This window comes from Furipterus horrens, unplaced genomic scaffold (genome assembly GCF_987537825.1).
Source record: "Furipterus horrens unplaced genomic scaffold, mFurHor1.1.pri manual_scaffold_1, whole genome shotgun sequence".
Lineage (NCBI taxonomy): Eukaryota > Metazoa > Chordata > Mammalia > Chiroptera > Furipteridae > Furipterus > Furipterus horrens.
The window spans coordinates 202,437,244-202,455,647 of NW_028327171.1; the positions used below are offsets into that span (position 1 = coordinate 202,437,244).

Below are 18,404 nucleotides of genomic sequence, written 5' to 3' on the forward strand. Positions count from 1 at the left end.
TCATCCCCAGGCCTTCCATCAGTGGCTGCCATCTCTGGACCCAGGCCATATCAATGTCGTGGTGACTGGCAAGGACCGCCTGACAGCTGGCTTGGTCAATATTGTCAGTTTTGACCTTCTAAGAAAGTTGGAAAAGCAGATAAAAAAACCTTTTAAAGTTGTCATCATTGTAAGTGACTTGCTGAAATCTTGAAGTACTTTATCTCGGTGGAAACTTCCTCCCTAAAAGCCCCCAAAACTTTCATGTCAGTACCCTCATGGATCCTCACTTGGTCTCTAGAGGAACAGAAATCATTGTCTTCATTTTGTGGTGACCTGACATTCCATTTCTCTCAGCGGTTCTCAGCCCTGGCTGCATATTAGAATTTCCGGGGGAACTTTTGGAAAATGCAGTTTACTGGGTCTGCGCTGAGGGTTTCTAGCCTGTCTCCCCAACATGAGGTCCTGTGTGGAAGCCCACAAGTGGACCCCAGGCCGCCCGGGGGCTCCTGGAACTGCTGCCGTGAGACTGCATCTGGTGCCCTCTTACCAGAATGGTTCAGGCATACTGTTCAAACAAACAGTTAATAAGTACTTTTCCAACAGATGGAAAGACACTCCCTCCTCTCCCAGGAAAGCACTTTTTATTCTAGTCATTTTTGAAAAGATGGCTTTGCTGAAGCCCTGCTCCCAGACATGACGGCACGCCTTTCCTGTCTGACTTTCCTTCTCTCTGTCTCAGACTGGACCTGCCTCTCTGTCAGTGCTCACTGTATGACAAGGCTGACAAACAAAAATTCTGAAAGGGGTGCAGTTTTTTCTACCTCTGCCCCATTTGTACAGTTCCCAACCCCAGTTCAGGGAACCACTAACAAGCATCCAGGGGTGAAGCCTTGTGGTGGATGATTGCCAATGCAAGTTTGCCCACGTTTTTCCTTTTGGCAAAACAGCTGAACGCAGTGCCTCCAGATGATATGAAAGGTTCTTTATTCAAATGTGTGAATTTTAAAAGCCAGTGGTATTTTCCCTCTTGGAAAAATAGAATGCTGACTGTGGCTTCTCGAATCTTGATGCTTAAAGTTGAGGTGTGTATTTTATCCAGAAGGAGAGAAAGGAAAGAGCATTTAGGATTCCCAGAGAAGTGGAGCCTCAATCTTGAGCCTCAGGATTGTAGTAGAGACTTCGTGCCTTGGGTTTCCCAGCACAGGGCTGGCTGTTGGGGGGGGGGGGGGGGCGGGGGTAGGTGGGGGATGCATTCATCCCTTGGTCCAACCAGCATTTGAGTACCAGCTCCACACCCTGCACAGTGCTGTACCCTAGGTGGGGAGGGAGGACAGTCAGTAGGACAGACAGACACCGCCCAGATCATTAGACCACATTTTGGTGCTTTCGTGGACTTGTGAACTAAGTGTCACGGCAGCTCAGAGAAGGATTTGTTATGATATGGACATGAGAATCATACTGTGTTCATAGCATAAGCAAACTTAAATGTTTATATTTTTTCAAAGCCAAAATGTAACAAATCTTTCGGGGAGCCATTTCTGCTTTGGCACAAATTCAGGTGTGGCTTTGAAAAATGTCAGCCTGCATGTGAAATGAGAACATTAAAAGAAGTCCCCCAGGATGATGGTGATGGTGCTACAATGTGTAGGAAGAATAACGCCTTCATTTCTCAAGCGAGTTCCTGCGTCAGGTACTTGATATATAGTCGCTGGTCTTCCCAATGGCCCCTAGACAGACACTGTCCCCATTTAACAGCTGATGAAAACCGACAGAGAGGTTACATAATTTGCCCACAGGCATGGAGCTAGCACAGTGGAGAGTCACTGGACTGTGTCTGGCTTTAGAATTCCTGTGTTTCTGTTTCTGACTCAACACTGCATCTGCCGTATGACTTAGCAAACCACTGACGACCACTAATGGCTTGTTCTTCAGTTAAGGAAGATCCCTGTCCTCTTCCTACTCCAGAGAATTGCTGGAGGAAGGCATGAAGTGGTGGTTCTGGATGTTACACATCTCAGATGTCACCACTTTGTGTATGAAGCTATTCCTGTGGTTCGTTTTAATAGTGGTACACTGTTACCCTTTGGTTAAAGGGTCCATTCCCTTCCATATCCTCTGGACTTCGTGCTATTTTCTCTATAAAACCCTTTTTCTTGGCTGTCATGCAGGTTCATCATCCGAGAGGAGCAGGAATGTTATACCCCAGGTTTCTGGGAATAGATGCAGTGACATTTGGGGATTCATCTCACATTCCCCTGCATTATGCTTTTGAGGTCTTTTTTTTTTTTTTTATTATTCTTCCTAGCCGAAATAGAACCAGGGGGTGGGGGGACTTATAGGTCTTCTTTAGCCATCAGCCAGAATCTTCCTGGAAATCCCTGTCCAAGGGCGACTGATACCACTGAGTGCTTATTAAGTGGCAGGACTGCGCTAAGGGCTTTTTATGTATGTTAGCCAATTTAAGACTTACGACAACCTAATACATTAGGTTCTGGTATTATACCCATTTGACAGATGAAGAAACTGGCACTGTAGAAAGGTCAAGTAGTTGCTTAGAGTCACATAGCAAGTAATTGGAATGTGTACCAAAGTAGAAATGTTCCCCCTAAATACTAAGACTGTATTAGTTACTCATTGAGCTTTAGAAAATATGACATTTTCTGGGTTGCTTATGCATAGAATAGAGAGCTATAAATAATTAAACTCCACATTCTAAGCATGGCAGTTGGTCCCTTGAGGGCAGAAATCCTGTCTTCTTCCCTCCTCCAACTTTCCACAGTTCTTTGTCATACCTGCTTTAGTGACATCACGTATAACGTCGTCTGACCAGTTGTCAGTGTAGCTGATATCCTTCCTGCGTTGCAAGCCCCTGAGGTCGAGGGCTGGGCCCCAGTGCAGGGCACACAGTAGGTCTTCAGCACACTTTGCTTCAGTGCCGGGCAGATGTCAGGTGTGTCTTACAGAGCAGAAACCGCCTCTGGCAATTTGTCTAGTATAGCCTGCAAAGTGGGCAGGGCAGGGCAGTCTCTGACTCCACTTTATAGGGGAAAGCTGTCCTAAAGAGAGGAAGTGACTTGCCCAGAATGCAGTGGAGAAACTCACCAGAGCCTGGGTCCTTACTCAGGCCCACAGCTGTCTCCCTGAGTGAGAAGGTGCTGAGGGAGAATCCTCGACGCGATGCCATGCCAGGGTCAGCTTACCGTGGGCTCTGTTTCCGTGCACGAGGATTTGACTTGTTCACCTACATGACTCTTTCTTTTCAGGATGAATCTCACTTCCTCAAAAACATTAGGACTGCCCGCTGTCGCGCAGCTTTGCCCCTCCTCAAGGTGAGTCCTGCCAAGGGTGGAATTGGCACCTGAGCCCACTCGGCATTGAGATCTGCAGTAGTTTGCCCTGCTGGTGTGGAGTCCAAGGAAAGCAGGGGCTGCAAGTTCAAGTTTAAGACTGTGGGCCGTGGATGCAACTTAGGGTCAACTTAGGGCATCTCTACTTAGGGTTGTGGTGCTAGATTGTGTTTTCCTCCTCCTATCCTGCTGAGGAGCTCGTGGTCCTGCGGTTGTCTCTGCCTCTCAAAGGTGAAGACCTGTGGGCGGTTCCAGGCCAGGTGGGCAGTGCACCCCAGGTCCTCCGGGCTCCTGGACAAGGCCGAGGGGGTGCCTCCAGCAGCGTGTCCTCAGTGGCCCAGCAGAAACTGCCTGTCCTCTAAGTCCCTGTGGGGCACGGCTTCTCGTGGTGCTCTGGAGCCGAGGGAGACGAGAGAGGGATGCAGAGCCAGGCCGGTGGGTATCAGCAAGGAGCGCTGGCAGAGCTGAGGCGTGCCCTGGAAGCCAGTGCCCCCTCCTCGAGCCTCCCTGAGCTGTGTTGTTTACGGGAGGGTCAGCCGTCCATCCGGTCCTGCGGTGGTCTAGGGTCTGAGTTGGTGCTGGCTGACGGAGTCCTGGCCACAGAGCTTGGTGGGGGCAGGGGAGGGGGTTTCGGGGGCCGGGGGTGCGTCGTAGCTTCTAATCTGTGTATGAAAGGATTGTTTTGACTGATTGATGTGTGCCAAGCAAGTTCCTGTCTCATCCACGTGGCCCTCCAGACCCATGCTTTGTGTCCATTCCGAGGGAAGACCCCTGCCCCAAATTTCCTTCCATCCGTTTATACTGAGCTTTTTCTTAATATTGGGGAGAAATAGTGAAGTTGGAAAAGTAGCTCTTTCTATCATAACAAGGCAGGGCTCTCAGAGGGGAAGTCAGGGAAATCTTTGTGTACACGGAGCAAACAAAAGCGCGTGTTTGTCCTGTGCTCTGTTGCTAGTTATTATTTACTTGCATATTGTCTCGTGCCTCGTGTTGCACCAGCATTTTAAAACTGCAGCTTTTATTGCCTAAAAGAAGCTTGAAGCTCTACCTCAACAAGGGAAAACCACTGCATTAGATGTTGGCGCAACTTACTGGCGTTTGAAAATTAGCTTCCCGGGTCCGCCTCCCCACAAGACATGCGCACTTGTCTACTCATTTCAAGTTTGGTTTTGTTTTAGGAATAACAAGTTACGTGATCATAACAAGTAATATGATACACCTTCCAAGGCAGGGTTATGCCATATGCTCCACACTTAAAAATAAAAGTCCTTTACTTAAAATCCTCCATCCTCCGCTCGTATTACCCATAAATATGAGAGCCCTGTATGGACGCTTTGAAATGAAATGTTCCCAGAGTGCTGCTGATCCTTCTTTCTGGAGGCTTTAATATGTACTCTTTTGAAAAATGTTAATAGATGTTGGCACTGTGGTTCCCATATTAGAGATATAACTAAAATCTGTACCCCCGATTGTTTAGACAAAAGGAACTGTGCAATGGATAGATTATATCACTAAAGGAATAACGGGAGAGCCGCTCAGCAGCGTCTTGTTCATTCGGCCATTGCCTGGTCGGGCGCGCGGGACTGCATACTGGGTTCTGAAATGTGTGCTTCGGAGCCGAGCCTTTTAAAGCAGCATTTACATCTTTAATATTGTGGGCATATTTCAAAGTGACATATTTAAAACAAATCTTTTAACCCTTATTATACCACTCTGCATTTGCTGTAGAACTTGGGTGAATTAATAATAAAATAGGAGTCGTGAATACAGTCTGCTGTTGATGAAGGTGTCTTGACGCCACTCCTATAACGTTGACTTCTCCTGATGCTGGACTGTTGTCAGGATTGAGTGGACATGGGGGTGAGGCATTTTGTGTTACTCTCTGTTAACGAAACCTTTCACCTCTGCTGTATTTTCGTTTAGATTGGAATTTCTCAACCTGGGCACTATTGATTTTGGGGGGCTGGATAACCTCTTGCTGTGGGCGCTGTCCTGTGCATTGTAGGATGCTGAGCAGCATCCCTGGCCTCTACTACTAAATGCCAGTTGTGCCTCTACATTTACGTGTGACAACCAAAACTGTCTCCAGATATCTCCTGGGGGGCTAGTCACTTCTTCCCATCTCTGCTGAGAACCACTGATCTAGATACGCTAAGGAAAAGAATCTTAATATTTTTGGAACAAGAAGAGAGTTAGGAAGAAGTAAAATATGTCTTCAAAAATCCAAATAGGGGTAAAGGGAGTCAATTGTATGGTGATGGGCAGCAACTAGACTTTTGGGGATGATCACTTTGTAGTGTGTACAGATGTCAGATAATAAAGTTGTACAGCCCTGGCTAGTGTGGCTCAGTGGATTGAGCACCAGCCTGTGAATCAAAGGGTCGCTGGTTTGATTCCCAGTCAGGTCACATGCCTGGGTTGCAGGATATGTCCCCAGTTGGGGTGCGTAAGAGGCAAGCACACATTGATGTTTCTCTCCCTCTCTTCCTCCCTTCTCCTCTCTCTAAAAATAAATAAATAAAATCTTTAAAAAAAAACAAAAAAAAAAACTTGTGCACCTAAAACTTATGTAATTAAAAGAAAAGCCATATGAGAACCTAATTTAATATCACTTGATTGTTTCTCTAACTCATGCATCTCTTAGAACTATATTCTGATAATATAGTTCAAGATTTTTAATATTTCAAGGTTTTTCAGCAAATGCGCATGAAGAGATAATTAGTTGTTATCGTCTGTGAGATAGCCGGGCAAGGTCAAGTCCAGAAAATGTGGATTTCATAAATGATGTTATAGAAGACATGTTGCTTAGACTAAGAAACCGGTGTCATTGTCCCCTGGGAACTGTGGCACCTCTTTTTCCATAGCACTATTTGCCTAGACTAGTAAGCAAGGTTCTCTTTTTATATATAAATGTGGCAGGCGAGATAGAAAATGATAAAAAACACTTATATAATCATCTTTCATCCCTCCAGCAGTGAAAACCGCTGTTAACGGTTTGGTTATTTTTCTAATATGTCAGTCTAGGGCAAGACTATCATTTTTAATGGCTGTTGAGTGTCTGTTACGTGCACAGATTTCATAATTTAACCCTTAGTGTCAGACATTGTTTTGCTGTTATAAATAATTCTGCAAATCAATATCATCTGTATATTCGTAGCTTTCTTACTTTGTCCTTTTAAGACAAATTTCTGTGCTCAGAATTGCTAGGTCATAATTTTACCTTCTGGTGGACGCCTGTGAATTCCAGTCTGGCCAGTCTCGCCTCCCCTCCCACTCAGCCGGACACCGGGTCCCTTTCCCCACTGCCTCCAGCTCCAAAGGTCAGCAGTGTGTTCCCTTCGGAGCAGTGAGGTGTGCTTGGGTTTTCTTTAGCTGTGTTTTCCTTATAGTGCTTTTTATTGTTACAACAATATTATAACATTATTAACAATATTTAATTATTTCTTTAGAGGGAAAAAGGCCCCCAGAATCCCACCATTATTTCCTAATAAACAACTGTTTCTCTTTTTGTGTGCGTGGCTAGATGAGATGAGAATAGTGGTCTAAAATGTATGCGCTTTTTCTTTTTCTTTTTTCATTAAAGTAGTTTAAATAGATGACATAAACAAATAATACAAAAGGGTATAAAGTAAAAATTACTCCTCCCACCTCTGGATCTCCAGTGCCTTGATCTTCTTCCCCAAAGGCAGCCATACTTACCACATTTTCAGGTTTACCTCTAAAAATTAACCCGTGTTCACATAAGCACACACGTGTGTTTCCTTTCTCCCTTCTTAGAGTGTTCTACAACCACGGTTTTGCACCTGCTGTTTTTTCTCTTAATAGTGTGTCTTGGGAATCATTCCCCCTCATTCCAGGTGACTTGACCTCATTCTTACAAATATAATAGAGAATATGCTCTTGAATAAATCTGTCACGATGTGTTTTATCTGTTCCCTTTCGATGGATTTGTAACCAGGCTTTGGCTGTTGCATACAGTACAGCAGTGACCATCTTTTCATATGATGTGCAAGTGGAGGGTAGAAAACACAGTTCCTCTGCATCTAGAAGACATGGCGCTCTGCCCCAGGGTGTCCAGACTACAGAAGGAGTCCCTGTGGTCCGACTGTCCTGATAAATTTTCTCAATTTCATCACAGAATCAGTCTTAAAATGAAATCACGGGACTAATACTTAAGTTAAAATAGACTGTTTTGTCCAAGGGAAAAAAAAACAACCTACGTTATGTGTGCTACATTAGTAATACTATACACCAGTGTTTTGTGTGTCTTGGTTCAAAATCGCATAACTTTAATCAGCTGTAACTATAGGGTGTGGCAAAAGTAGGCTTACGGTTGTGAGCACCTACAAGGTACCATTTTTTATGTGAAATATGCCGACCTAACCGGAGACTCAGAAAGGCCATTCATCAGGTATCACTGAGTGGTAGGTGGCTCTCTGCTGATCTTTGGGGTGGTCTCTGGTCAACAATGGTCAGAATTATACCATTTGTCTTGATTAGGTCTTGTTTGTCATGGGAGCTGAAATTATCAGGAGCAGTGAAGAACAGAACCTCAATCTTCTACCCAGACTGCAGTCCCTGGATTTCTCCTAAACATTGAGTTTTCCCTCTAGTGCTCGGGCTTTAAATTTAATGGCAGATGTTGACTCTTTTGTTACTTCCTGGGGAGTGGTCATGATCCTGCTTTTGATCTGTGTACTTTTGGTCACTTGTACCTAAACTATGCTTGTCACTATCCTTATTTCCGAAGATTCTATGATGGCTTCTGAACTAAAACAGAGCTCGATGTCCCTGCCACATCAGGACTAATGAACATTGGGACATTTGGGTGGTATGGGCCTGACCTCTTTGGTGTCACCGGTCTTCTCATGTTCTATTTTTAGATCATAGGAGATTTTGCCTGTAGCATAAGCTTTACTGGGAGTGCCATTAGGAATGATATTGGCAATAAGAATGGAACTAAGCTTTGGGGAGCATGACTTTTTTCCGAGTCTGGGGTCTTGATGAAATGATATAGCCAATCAGAATAATTCAGTAAAGCAAGTTATTGGCTCAGGTTGGGAAAAAATAGAGGTATCTATAGAAAGTGACGAAGAAGTCCCAGGTTGCTTCTTGTATGAACTTAAAAAACAGCTTCAGCTCTTCTTCTACAATAGGACATTCTCTTGGCTTATATTTTAAAATCTGTGTGCAGGTTATCTACTTTGAATTACTTCATTGGATTCTCCTTGGCAAATTATATATTCCAATTTGTCCTGCTATCAACCTTGAAGGCCGTCTGCCCCTGACAGTGTCTGCCCATGTGAATCACATAATTTCTCTCAGACCAAACAGAAATTATTTTTTACATTGTTCCATTATAGATTTCTAGGGTGCTGCTTTCTTCCCTTAGAGGAATTAACAGTAAAGTATTCAGTGCAGTGTTGATTTATGTCATTTTATGCGTTTATATTTTCCTAGAGTGGAAGTTCTCAGAGGTGGAGGCTGACATACAGATGATGTGCAGCTGGGCATGATTAAAGGCATTATGGATGACAGTGGTGACAATACGAACATGTTGGGGCTGAGCAGGGAGCAGGCTAAGTCATTTCATCACCGATAAGACTCCGTTCTGGTTTCTTTTCAAAAGCTGGCCTTTTTCCATAACGCTGCCTCTACTTCCCGACACCCACAAGCGTCCATTATCAACGGTTCTATCACCCTCTAGCCTGGGCAGTGTATGGGAGAACCAAGTCAGTATTGAGTCTATTCTGTAAGTGTCTGGCAGAGGACTGGGAGTGAATTTCCATCACCTGATCTCAGCGCCGCCGCCCAGGCTCTATCCCCAGGCAACAATAGCAACCACCTGGGAAATAGGTTTGGGATGATGGGCTGATTTTCTCTTATTGATAAGACTTTTCATTTTCCCTGGTTCATTAAAATGGTCTTGAGCCAAGGCAAGCTATGCTACAGGCGTCATTCAAGAAGCTCATTGTTATTTTGATGAGCCTGCATTAAACTGTGCAGGAAATTAGAGCGCCTGGGTAATTGAACTGGGGAAAATTATAGCTGGAGAAATTCATCGCTCTCCTGTCATAATGGAAGTCGGTACTGGCGGCTGCTGAGAGGGCAAAAGTGCATCTTGAGAATTGTACATACTGTATATTTATAAGGAGTCATTTCTCTTCCCTCTGTTGCACCTTTATTTATTTATTTTATGAGGCAAGTGTATCCGCTAAAAAACCCAATTTCCTCCCCCAGGTGATTTACTGCATGCAGCTGCCTTATACTGCTTTATACTGCTGTCATTAACTCAAGGTTACGGTGGTTAACAAGCTATTTCTAGACAGCCGAGCTCCACAGTAGGGTCCCTTCCCAGAGCTGAAATGAATTTCATCGCCAGAAATCTTTTGCGATTACATGTTCTAGCACAGAGGTGGGATGTTCGGGTCTGACCCTCTTGGGTCAGGTAGGTGTCGGGGTTGTGAGAAACCTGAAGTGTGTCATTGGAGTCAGCCAATTTTTATTTCCACTCTGCCCGATGCTGAGCTACCGCAGACCCAGGCTGCGTAGGGGAAATGGATCTAGATCCCATCTTTGAAGTCCATATTAACTTCAAAATGAGCTTCAGTCAGGAATCTTGAGGCTCGAAGCAGTGTGCAGCTGAGTTAGCGATGGCCTGTTTTTCCCTCTAAAGAAAATCAGATTGCGGCTTATACACTTTGTCCTCCGAGTGAGGTAGGGCTGGTCCTAGGTGACATTACCTGCTCCAAAGTTCACACTTGCATGTCAGAATCCACACAGGAAGTTCAGGCCTATTGCTCTCTTCCCTGCCTCCACTTCCTCTTCCGGTGCTGGATTCTTTGAGTTTACTCCGTGGTCTGCAGGACACTAACTAGGTTCCTTATGAACATTTTTCAGCATACAGTGCACATTATTCGTTACTTACTGTGTGCCAGGCACTGTGCTACAGAAAATGAAGGTGAACCCAGCTGAGTCCCTGATGTCAAGAGACTTGCAGTCTAGCGAGGGAGACAGAAAAGACGGAATTCAGTGTCATGTGCTAAGTGCCAATGTAGAGATGGGCAGAGGGGGCTGCAAAGGCTGCTTAGACGGTGACCTCCAGCCACTCACAGAGTCACACCACGAGGCTCTCAGGACATGCATGCTCTTTTTCTTTGGTCCTAGCGCCTTCACTTAGAGGTCCCAGGCTGGGGGCCCCACAGAGCTCTAGAGTGTGGCTGGGCTTTAGAGTCTTTGGAACCTAGATCCACCTCGGTTCTGAGATGGATAAACCTGAGAACTGCCAGTGATCAGAGTGCCCAGGAACCGAAAGGGGTTGGTGCTAGTTTTCAGGGGGCTTTGCCGTCCCTGGGGCACCTGTCTCATTGGGGCATTTGGGATATTTCCCACGTGCTCCTCTGTATTCTCAGCATCTCTGGCTGTTTGTTCCCTAGGTCGCCAAGCGCGTGATCTTATTGTCGGGCACACCAGCCCTGTCGCGACCAGCAGAGCTCTACACACAGATCGTTGCTGTCAAGCCAACGTTCTTCCCTCAGTTTCATGCCTTTGGACTTCGCTACTGTGATGCCAAGCAGGTGACTATTCTTGCTTTCTTCACCAGCCCACCCATCTGTCACCCTGATTTTGACACTGACCTTTCTGTCCCTGTCTCTGACGATGGTATGATCAGAAGAGCACTGACCAGGAAGCTGAGCTGATTTTAACTCTGCTCTGACCTGGGAGTGCCCTTGGGGTAAGATGAGAACAATCCCTCCTAGTTTCCATGCTTATAGTGATTCCAGGTTGGTGTTTTCCAATAAAGGGACCAGTGGCTAATGCGCAGGTGCGTGGAGCTCAGAGAACCAGAGCTCTTGCTGAGAGGATGGTGCTGAGGTGAGCTGCAGGTGAGGCGTGACCCTAGGCAGAGGGAGAACTATGAGAAAATCCTCTGAGAAGGTGAAAGCAAAGGCAGAGGAAGCCTTTGAGCAGGTGCAGAGGGGAGCATGATCTCAAGCTGCCTCGGTGGGCTGTCTTCAGTGAGCTTGGCTCATCCCAGTGAGTGGAGCCTCTGACCTACACAATATTTCTACAAATATGGAGCCAGGGCAGCAGGTACTTCAGGAGCTACAATCTGTGCAGCCTCCATTCTCCAGAAATGACAGAGGAAGCCTTATAAACACAAAGACCGTGACAATGAAAATCTCGATTTCTAAAACCTCAGTATTTTTTTTTTTTAAGTGAAAAAAAAAAATAAATAAAGTGCATTTAGTGACATGGGGAGATACAAGAGTGAAAAAAAATAGGATACAAACTTTTCCCTCCATTCCTCCCCTCCTTCCTTCCTTCCTTTCTTCCTTTCTTCCTTTCTTCCTTCTTCTCTCCTCCTCTCTTATATGACTGGAAGGTAATACACACTAAAATGATTACTTTTATAAGCCGAGAAAATCAGCATTTAAAAAAAAGTTTAAATTACATTATTTACGAATCCCAAATTCCTCCTGTGGGGCCATTGAATCCATTACTGTTCATTAATCTGATCAAGCCAGTTGCGCATGGGACACTGCTCTCCTCACAGGTTCCTTTGTGTCTCTTCCGAAGCCATCCATTTCAAAAGGGTGGCCTTGCCAGACAAAGGACGACTGTCACAAGATAAATCGGTCACTTTGTTTTCATCTTGGTCCTCAGTTTTTCACTTATGAGTATAGGTCATAAAAATTCTAGCCACTACAAACATTCTCTCTGGTAAGCCAGAGGAAAGGAGCTGAGGAGGCTGAGAGAAGGGAAAGTTGCCTGTTTTTCTCTGTTATCACCAGATCTCCTCATCGGCCAGTAGATCACAGGTCACGTGCATGGTGTGTGTGATCTCCATCTTCACACGGGTGAATTTTGCAGAGATTCCCTGTGCTAGGACGTGGCGTAAGCGTTGGCCGGTACCATGCTCACCTGCAGTGTGGGGCTGACTTCCGTGAGCAGAGAAACACAGAGAGAATGGGGCTGCTGCCCGTGCTGGTGGCCTGGTCTTGTACAGACTGATCAGACGGACATTCTGTCACCCTTGGCAGTAATTAATGCTGCCAGTTGCCTTTTTAGAGTACACAGGCAGGTGCTAGGTCTGGCCCAAGCGGTTGTGAGGTCTTTCTATGAGACTCATAATCCATAAATGCCTCCCTTACGTAATCCTTTCATCTCCACTGTGCTTCTCCCTGCCTTCTACAGGTTGAACTAGGCCTTCCTGCCATGGTTCTGTAGCAGCCAGGCCACTGCAGAGTGTGGTAGAGCATGGCCAGCGCTTCCAGGACGTCCTCTCTGTCCTTGTCTGTGGTCATGTCTCCCTTCCAGGTCAGCACTGTCTTCATGGTGCGCCCAGCATATTTCTTAGCCCGAGCTGGGAGGCCCCTCAGTGTCAGGCAGCCGTGGCCAATTTGGCCGGTGCCTGTGTACATTTCCAATGTCTGTCCCCAGACATAACCTGAGCAAGGATGACCCAGTGAATCAGGCCCTTGTTTGTCTGGGTGTTCATTTCTTCCCCTTTATCAGCTGAGCTGTTTTTTTCTGTGATTGGGTTGCTTTCTCTTTGGGAAGAGACACATGGTCTAGGACCCTCTCCTCCTTCTTGGCTTTAATGCTTTCCCTGTCTCAGACCCACCAGTGGGCTACAACTTGTCTGTTTGCTGGTGCCCCGGGATCTGCGTTTGCTTTGCCCAATGGAAGCGAAAGACCCAGTCGGGGGACATTGCTGGCAGCTGGGGCATGGGTGGGGCTGGCTTCCACCTTCTTCCCGAGTAGCTCACTCTAATCTAGTCCCTAGGATGTCCATAATCTGAAAACCAGAGGGAAGATTCACTAATTTCTCTTTCTAATTCCTACTTCTGTAATTATGGCCAAGGCAGTGAATTCATCCCTCATTAGTATAGTGTGAGGAACACTCACAATAAAACACCAGGACACAGGACTTGAGCAGTAACCGAGGCAGTGGTTATTCACAGATCTGCAGCTCTGGGTGCAGCCTAAAAGCCAAATCAAAGTGCACGCCGAAAAGATGGAGCTGGCTGTTTTTATCCTAACACGAGTAAAGCTCCCCCCTTCCCCTCTCCCTCTCCTTCTCCTTCTCAGTTTTTCCATGCTAGATACTCCGGAGTTACAATTAACTAAATTAACTGAGGGTGAAAATTAACTCAGGGTCATCTGGTTATAGGTCTGTCTCCAGCTCTTCTTTTAAATTTCTCTTATCATGTTTGCTGGGCTGTCTGGCTACATTTTCCCATTTCCGGAGTTTGGTGAGGACTATCTCCCCCCTTTCATCTCAGATATCCTTTGTCCTCAGAAGCATTGGTGCTGAGCCCCATAATGCCCCTTTTCTGATTTGCAAATATGCTAATACTGCTAACTCTGGCTCAGAGACCCTCTAATTACATTTGCCCTTTGCTGCTAATTATTTTCTGCTGGTTTGGGAGTCACCAGTTTCCTTGCCCTTACAATAGTAAGGTCAGAGTTCTCAAACGCCTAAACTCTGTTCCCGTGAGGTTCCATATGGCTCTGAATTCAAGCACCAAACTTTGACTCCTCTCTTGAGTGCAGATTGAGTCTCCTTTCCCCCCATTGTTCTGCTGTGACTTTGTAAACTTTGAATCTGGCCTTTTTCCCTGCCGCAGAGGACTAGCTAGTCTCTAAAACCTCATTAATTCAGACCTTAAGGATTTCTGCTTTGTGATCAAATGACTAATATACCGAGCCACTGTTTGCATAGAAGACACTGACTTTGGAGAAGTGACTGCAGCTTACTCATTGCCCATGCCATTTATTAGGGGAGAGCTTTGCTATGCAAGATTATGATGTAAATAAGACTGTCTGCCTTATTTTTAAATAGATTTTTTAAAAGAAAATAAAACTTTTCAAGTACTTAATAATATCCATTTACATTCAAACAAGGTATTTATGATGTAAATTGTAGTACTTTGCAAAGTTAATTGCAAACCATTTTTAGCTTGTTATTGAGATAGGACATTTCTTTTATTAAATATACTTCTTTAATGAAATTTGTGATACACTTTCCCTGTGGGTCAGTCCAGATTGTATATTGTGTACCTGGTCCCCCAAAACCCTTCATGTGTGATTCATACTTTTGTTCTGTTTGCAAATAATCCACTTTCTGAAAAGGATACTCTCTCCCTTGACTATGGGCCCATGAGGTAATGTCTAGCCAGTGATGGAAGGGGCTGAAGATGGACTTCACTGCCTTTATTCCCCAAACTGTCTCTTCCTGTGTTCCTAGTCTTCCTCCACCATCCCCCCCAGTTTCTCATGCCATCCTCAGATTCACCCTTTCCCGCCTTCCTGCTGTCCGCCACCCACCCAATAAACCGGTCGGAGACAGTGCCTTCCTCACTTTTATGTTCTTCCCTCCACCTTTCAATAAAAGCGTGTTGGATTGTGGTTGCTCCAAAATCCAATTTAAAATCTTTTTATTGGGTTTTAACCTGCAAGATTAAGAGCTGATAATATTAGAACTTAGGAGCATGATATCCAAATTAATTATGATATCGTTTTGTTCCCAGCATGATCGTAAAGCAGCCAGTAGGCCACCGTGGCTCTTTGTGTGTGTGGCCAGCATCTGGAGCCCCTGGAGAGAGTGGCCCATGCTGAGCCCATTTTTGACCCCATAGCTTGAAGGCGTTTGCTGAGAACTTCCTGTTGATTTCAGAGATTTCTTTCTAAAGGCGTAGTTTTTGATTATTTTATTTCTCTACCTTTGACTTTCTCTTTGTGTTTTCAAAGAGAAAGGTTTATAGGACACCTACCATGTCTCCACAATTATACTAGGTCCATGGGTCCTGGGAAATGCACAGGGCTCGCCCTTACCTGAGGCGGTGCACAGTCTGGGGCGAGGGGGAGGCAGGGGAGGAGATGGGTAGCTAAAAAATATAAGGAAGCGGACACCCTAGCTCCTTGATATTTTTACGACTCTAGAAATCAGTCCTGTTTCCAGGAAGATTGTTAGTGAAAGATAGGATTTTTATTTTAACTGGTAGCATCTTTTAACTGCGAGGCAGGAGGTAAGTATTCTCCCTCACTGCCTCCCGTGAGCTACCGAACGAGAGAGCCAGGTTCATGAAGGGCTGCCTGAGCCCTTTGAAACCCACCTCTGGTTTCCGCCCGACTGGCGAAGACTTGTGTCCTGGGCTCCTCCCACCATCCCACCACCGCCAACACTGCAATTGCATTTACTACGTAGCTCTTGGATGTGTTGGTGTGATCCATACTGAGGAACAACAGGTTTTTAAATTCCTATAAATCTCATCAAATAAATGCATTACAGTCCTGACACTAGCCATGGCTTTGTACAGTGGACCCTGTAGGATAAGCCCTAGGGAATATTATTTCTGTATTTAGTGTACAGGCTGAGCGTCTTTTTGGTTTTTAATGTCATGAACACCAAACCGCCGACATCTTGCATTTGCTTCTTGACAGCAAGTTAGTGCCAGATGGTAGAAGGCCGCAATGCACGGTTTTTGTCCGCCTCATTCTGACTGACTTTCCCCTTTTCCTCTCTGTTTCTCACGTGCGGCACAGCTGGGGCAGGGAAAGTGGTGAGAAGAGCAACCCACCTGGCGGCGACAGCCCTGTTCACCTGGCCCTGGGGGATCTAACGGGCTGTGTCTCGGTTTCCCTCCACAGCAAACCTGGGGGTGGGATTACTCAGGCTCCTCCAACCTGGGAGAGCTGAAGCTCCTGCTGGAGGAAGCGGTCATGCTGCGGCGCCTCAAAGAGGACGTCCTCTCCCAGCTCCCGGCCAAACAGCGCAAGATGGTGGTGGTGGCCCCCGGCCGGATCAACGCCAAGACCAGAGCGTCCCTGGATGCCGCGGCCAAGGAAGTGTCCACCAAGGACAAATCTGTGAGTCGGGGGCTGGAGACGGGGATTTGGAAGTTGTGTTCACAGATATTTCTTCCCGGGAGGGTCTCCGCGGAAACTCCACAGAGTTCTCTGAGCTTGCCTTTCCGTCATCTCTTCCCGCCCCTTGAGCAAGGAGAGTGAGCACATTTCATTTCTCAGCCTACCTGGTCGACTTCAAAAATCTATTCATTTGCGGTTTTATGTTTGTGTAGATCCCTGTTGATGCATGGTCATAAAATAAACCCCAGGGCAACTGCAGGATGATGATATATATCCTGAATCTCTCAGAGAAAGCTAGAATTTATGCTTAGTGTATTTTGAGAATGCCTCAGCATAGGAATGGTTGTTAGAAATTAGTTCTACCTGTGTTTGATATACATATTAACTCTAACCATCCCATGTCATTTGCTGTAGTCAGAATAACAAAGTGACAGTTATTTAACAAAGTGGAGTTTTCAACCCCTCTTAATTCTTTGCCCCTTATTACAGTCCTTTATGGTTGGCAGGAAGTTGGCAGGAGTCCCATTTTTACAGGCAGGGAAACTGAGGCTCATAGAGACTGATTTGCCTGAGATTTCATGGCTACTCTGTGGCAGAGCTGAGGCTGTATGCAAGCCTGTTTCCCCTATATTTTAGGGCTCTTTCCACTATGGTGGTTTTATCTTTTCAAAGCATTTTTACTTCATATGTGTCATTAATGTCTTACTATGTTAAGTACCACCAGATAATCTACCCCACCTCCATTTCTGGTCTCTTGGGACAAAGCCTTGTAATTTTCATTGCCAAGAAAATAACAACCATTGATATTTTTTGACATTATCATAAAGCATTATCTAGGCTTAATATTATCTTGTATAAAGGAACTTAGATCTAGATGAGATCTCAGTCTTCTGGAGGATTACAAAATAAATAAGAATGACAAGAGACAGAATGCATGATTTTTTAAAAATGTTATTTTCCTGTGTGATAGAGCAGACTACCTGGTGACTTCTAAGAAACAGAGGGCAGGGAAGAGGAGACACGCGGTCAGTCGTCAGGCTGTAGTTCATACGTGCTGTATTACATGTGGTACAGTCTGGGTGGCCTGGAGGAAATGGCAGGCATAATCTCTTCACCATGGAGTTTTCAAACAAAGTTCAGAACGTTGATGTGGACGTGGCTCTGAAATTGTACTTCAGTGGAACCACGAGTGGAACCAGTGTTCTATTGCTAAAATCAGTCTCAGCGGTCTTTTCTGATTTCTAGAGATAAAAATTCAATGAATGGAAGTCTTTTTCTCAATTTTAAGTTTTTTCTTACAACTTTTTAAACCTTAAGGTATACTAACTTTTGTCCACTAGTGAACTCTGCCAGATAAGAAAACCAGTGAAGAAGTACAGCAAATATAATATTAATGGAAAAATTCAGGTGTGTGATGATTTTAGATGTAAAGATCTGAATATTTATCAAATGCTATGTTTTAGTTCCTTGTGTGTGTGATGGAAGTAAGTCTGTCAGTATTTTGTGGGATTCCCAGGGAACAGGAGAACACCTGCCTGTACCGTCTCCACCTCCTGAACCAGGTTGAGAACAGCCACAACAGACAACTGAAAAAGCCATTAGTGGGCATTTGAATTGAGGAGGAAGTCCCATTCACTGGCCAAGAGGCAACTGTAAGTTGTGCCATGTGGCCAAAACAAAAATGAAAGAGATGTATGGGAATTTTATACTTAGTGCAGCAAGGTTTGAAAACATTTCTTTAAAAAACTTTCTGCCAGCTTGCACAGTTCCTGAAGTTAGGTGAGTGGCTCTTTCAGTGATTTTAGATGTAACCTGGGAGTTTGGTTTTCTGAGTTTACAGGCAGCAATGTGAAATTGACTAAGCCAAGCCATGGAAATCAGGAATGTTGGATGTTTTATAACTCTGGTAGCTGTGCAAATTCCTTAAATTATTTGGAATATTTTGATGTCTTCTTACCTAAAAAAGGAAGCCATGGCCTGCCTACCTTATGGGCTTATTGCTGGAAAAATGTATCAGGAGAACAGTCTGCTCAGAATCCCACCTGCAGGGGGATTATCATCTCTGCTCTTCCACAGTCCCAGAGTCTTAATGGTATTTTGCAGATTATGAAAATGAAGGCTAAATTGCAGTGTTAATTCTTCAAAAATCCAGCAGAGAAAGAGCCTAGAGCTCTTCCCAGTCCTGTGGTTCCATGAGGT

General features: G+C 45.1%; 1 protein-coding gene and 1 pseudogene across 1 annotated transcript in view; one reads left to right on the forward strand and one right to left on the reverse strand.

The window, feature by feature from the left end:
- SMARCAL1 (SNF2 related chromatin remodeling annealing helicase 1) overlaps window positions 1–18,404 on the forward strand; it is a 52,552-nt gene that overhangs the window by 19,300 nt on the left and 14,848 nt on the right. The window contains exons 9-12 of the mRNA XM_090283516.1: window positions 11–169; window positions 3,246–3,311; window positions 10,766–10,906; window positions 15,987–16,205. Coding sequence (XP_090139642.1) covers window positions 11–169; window positions 3,246–3,311; window positions 10,766–10,906; window positions 15,987–16,205 — 585 coding nt within the window. The remainder of the gene's footprint in view (window positions 1–10; window positions 170–3,245; window positions 3,312–10,765; window positions 10,907–15,986; window positions 16,206–18,404) is intronic.
- LOC150022628 (tetratricopeptide repeat protein 23-like) lies at window positions 12,459–15,569 on the reverse strand (annotated as a pseudogene).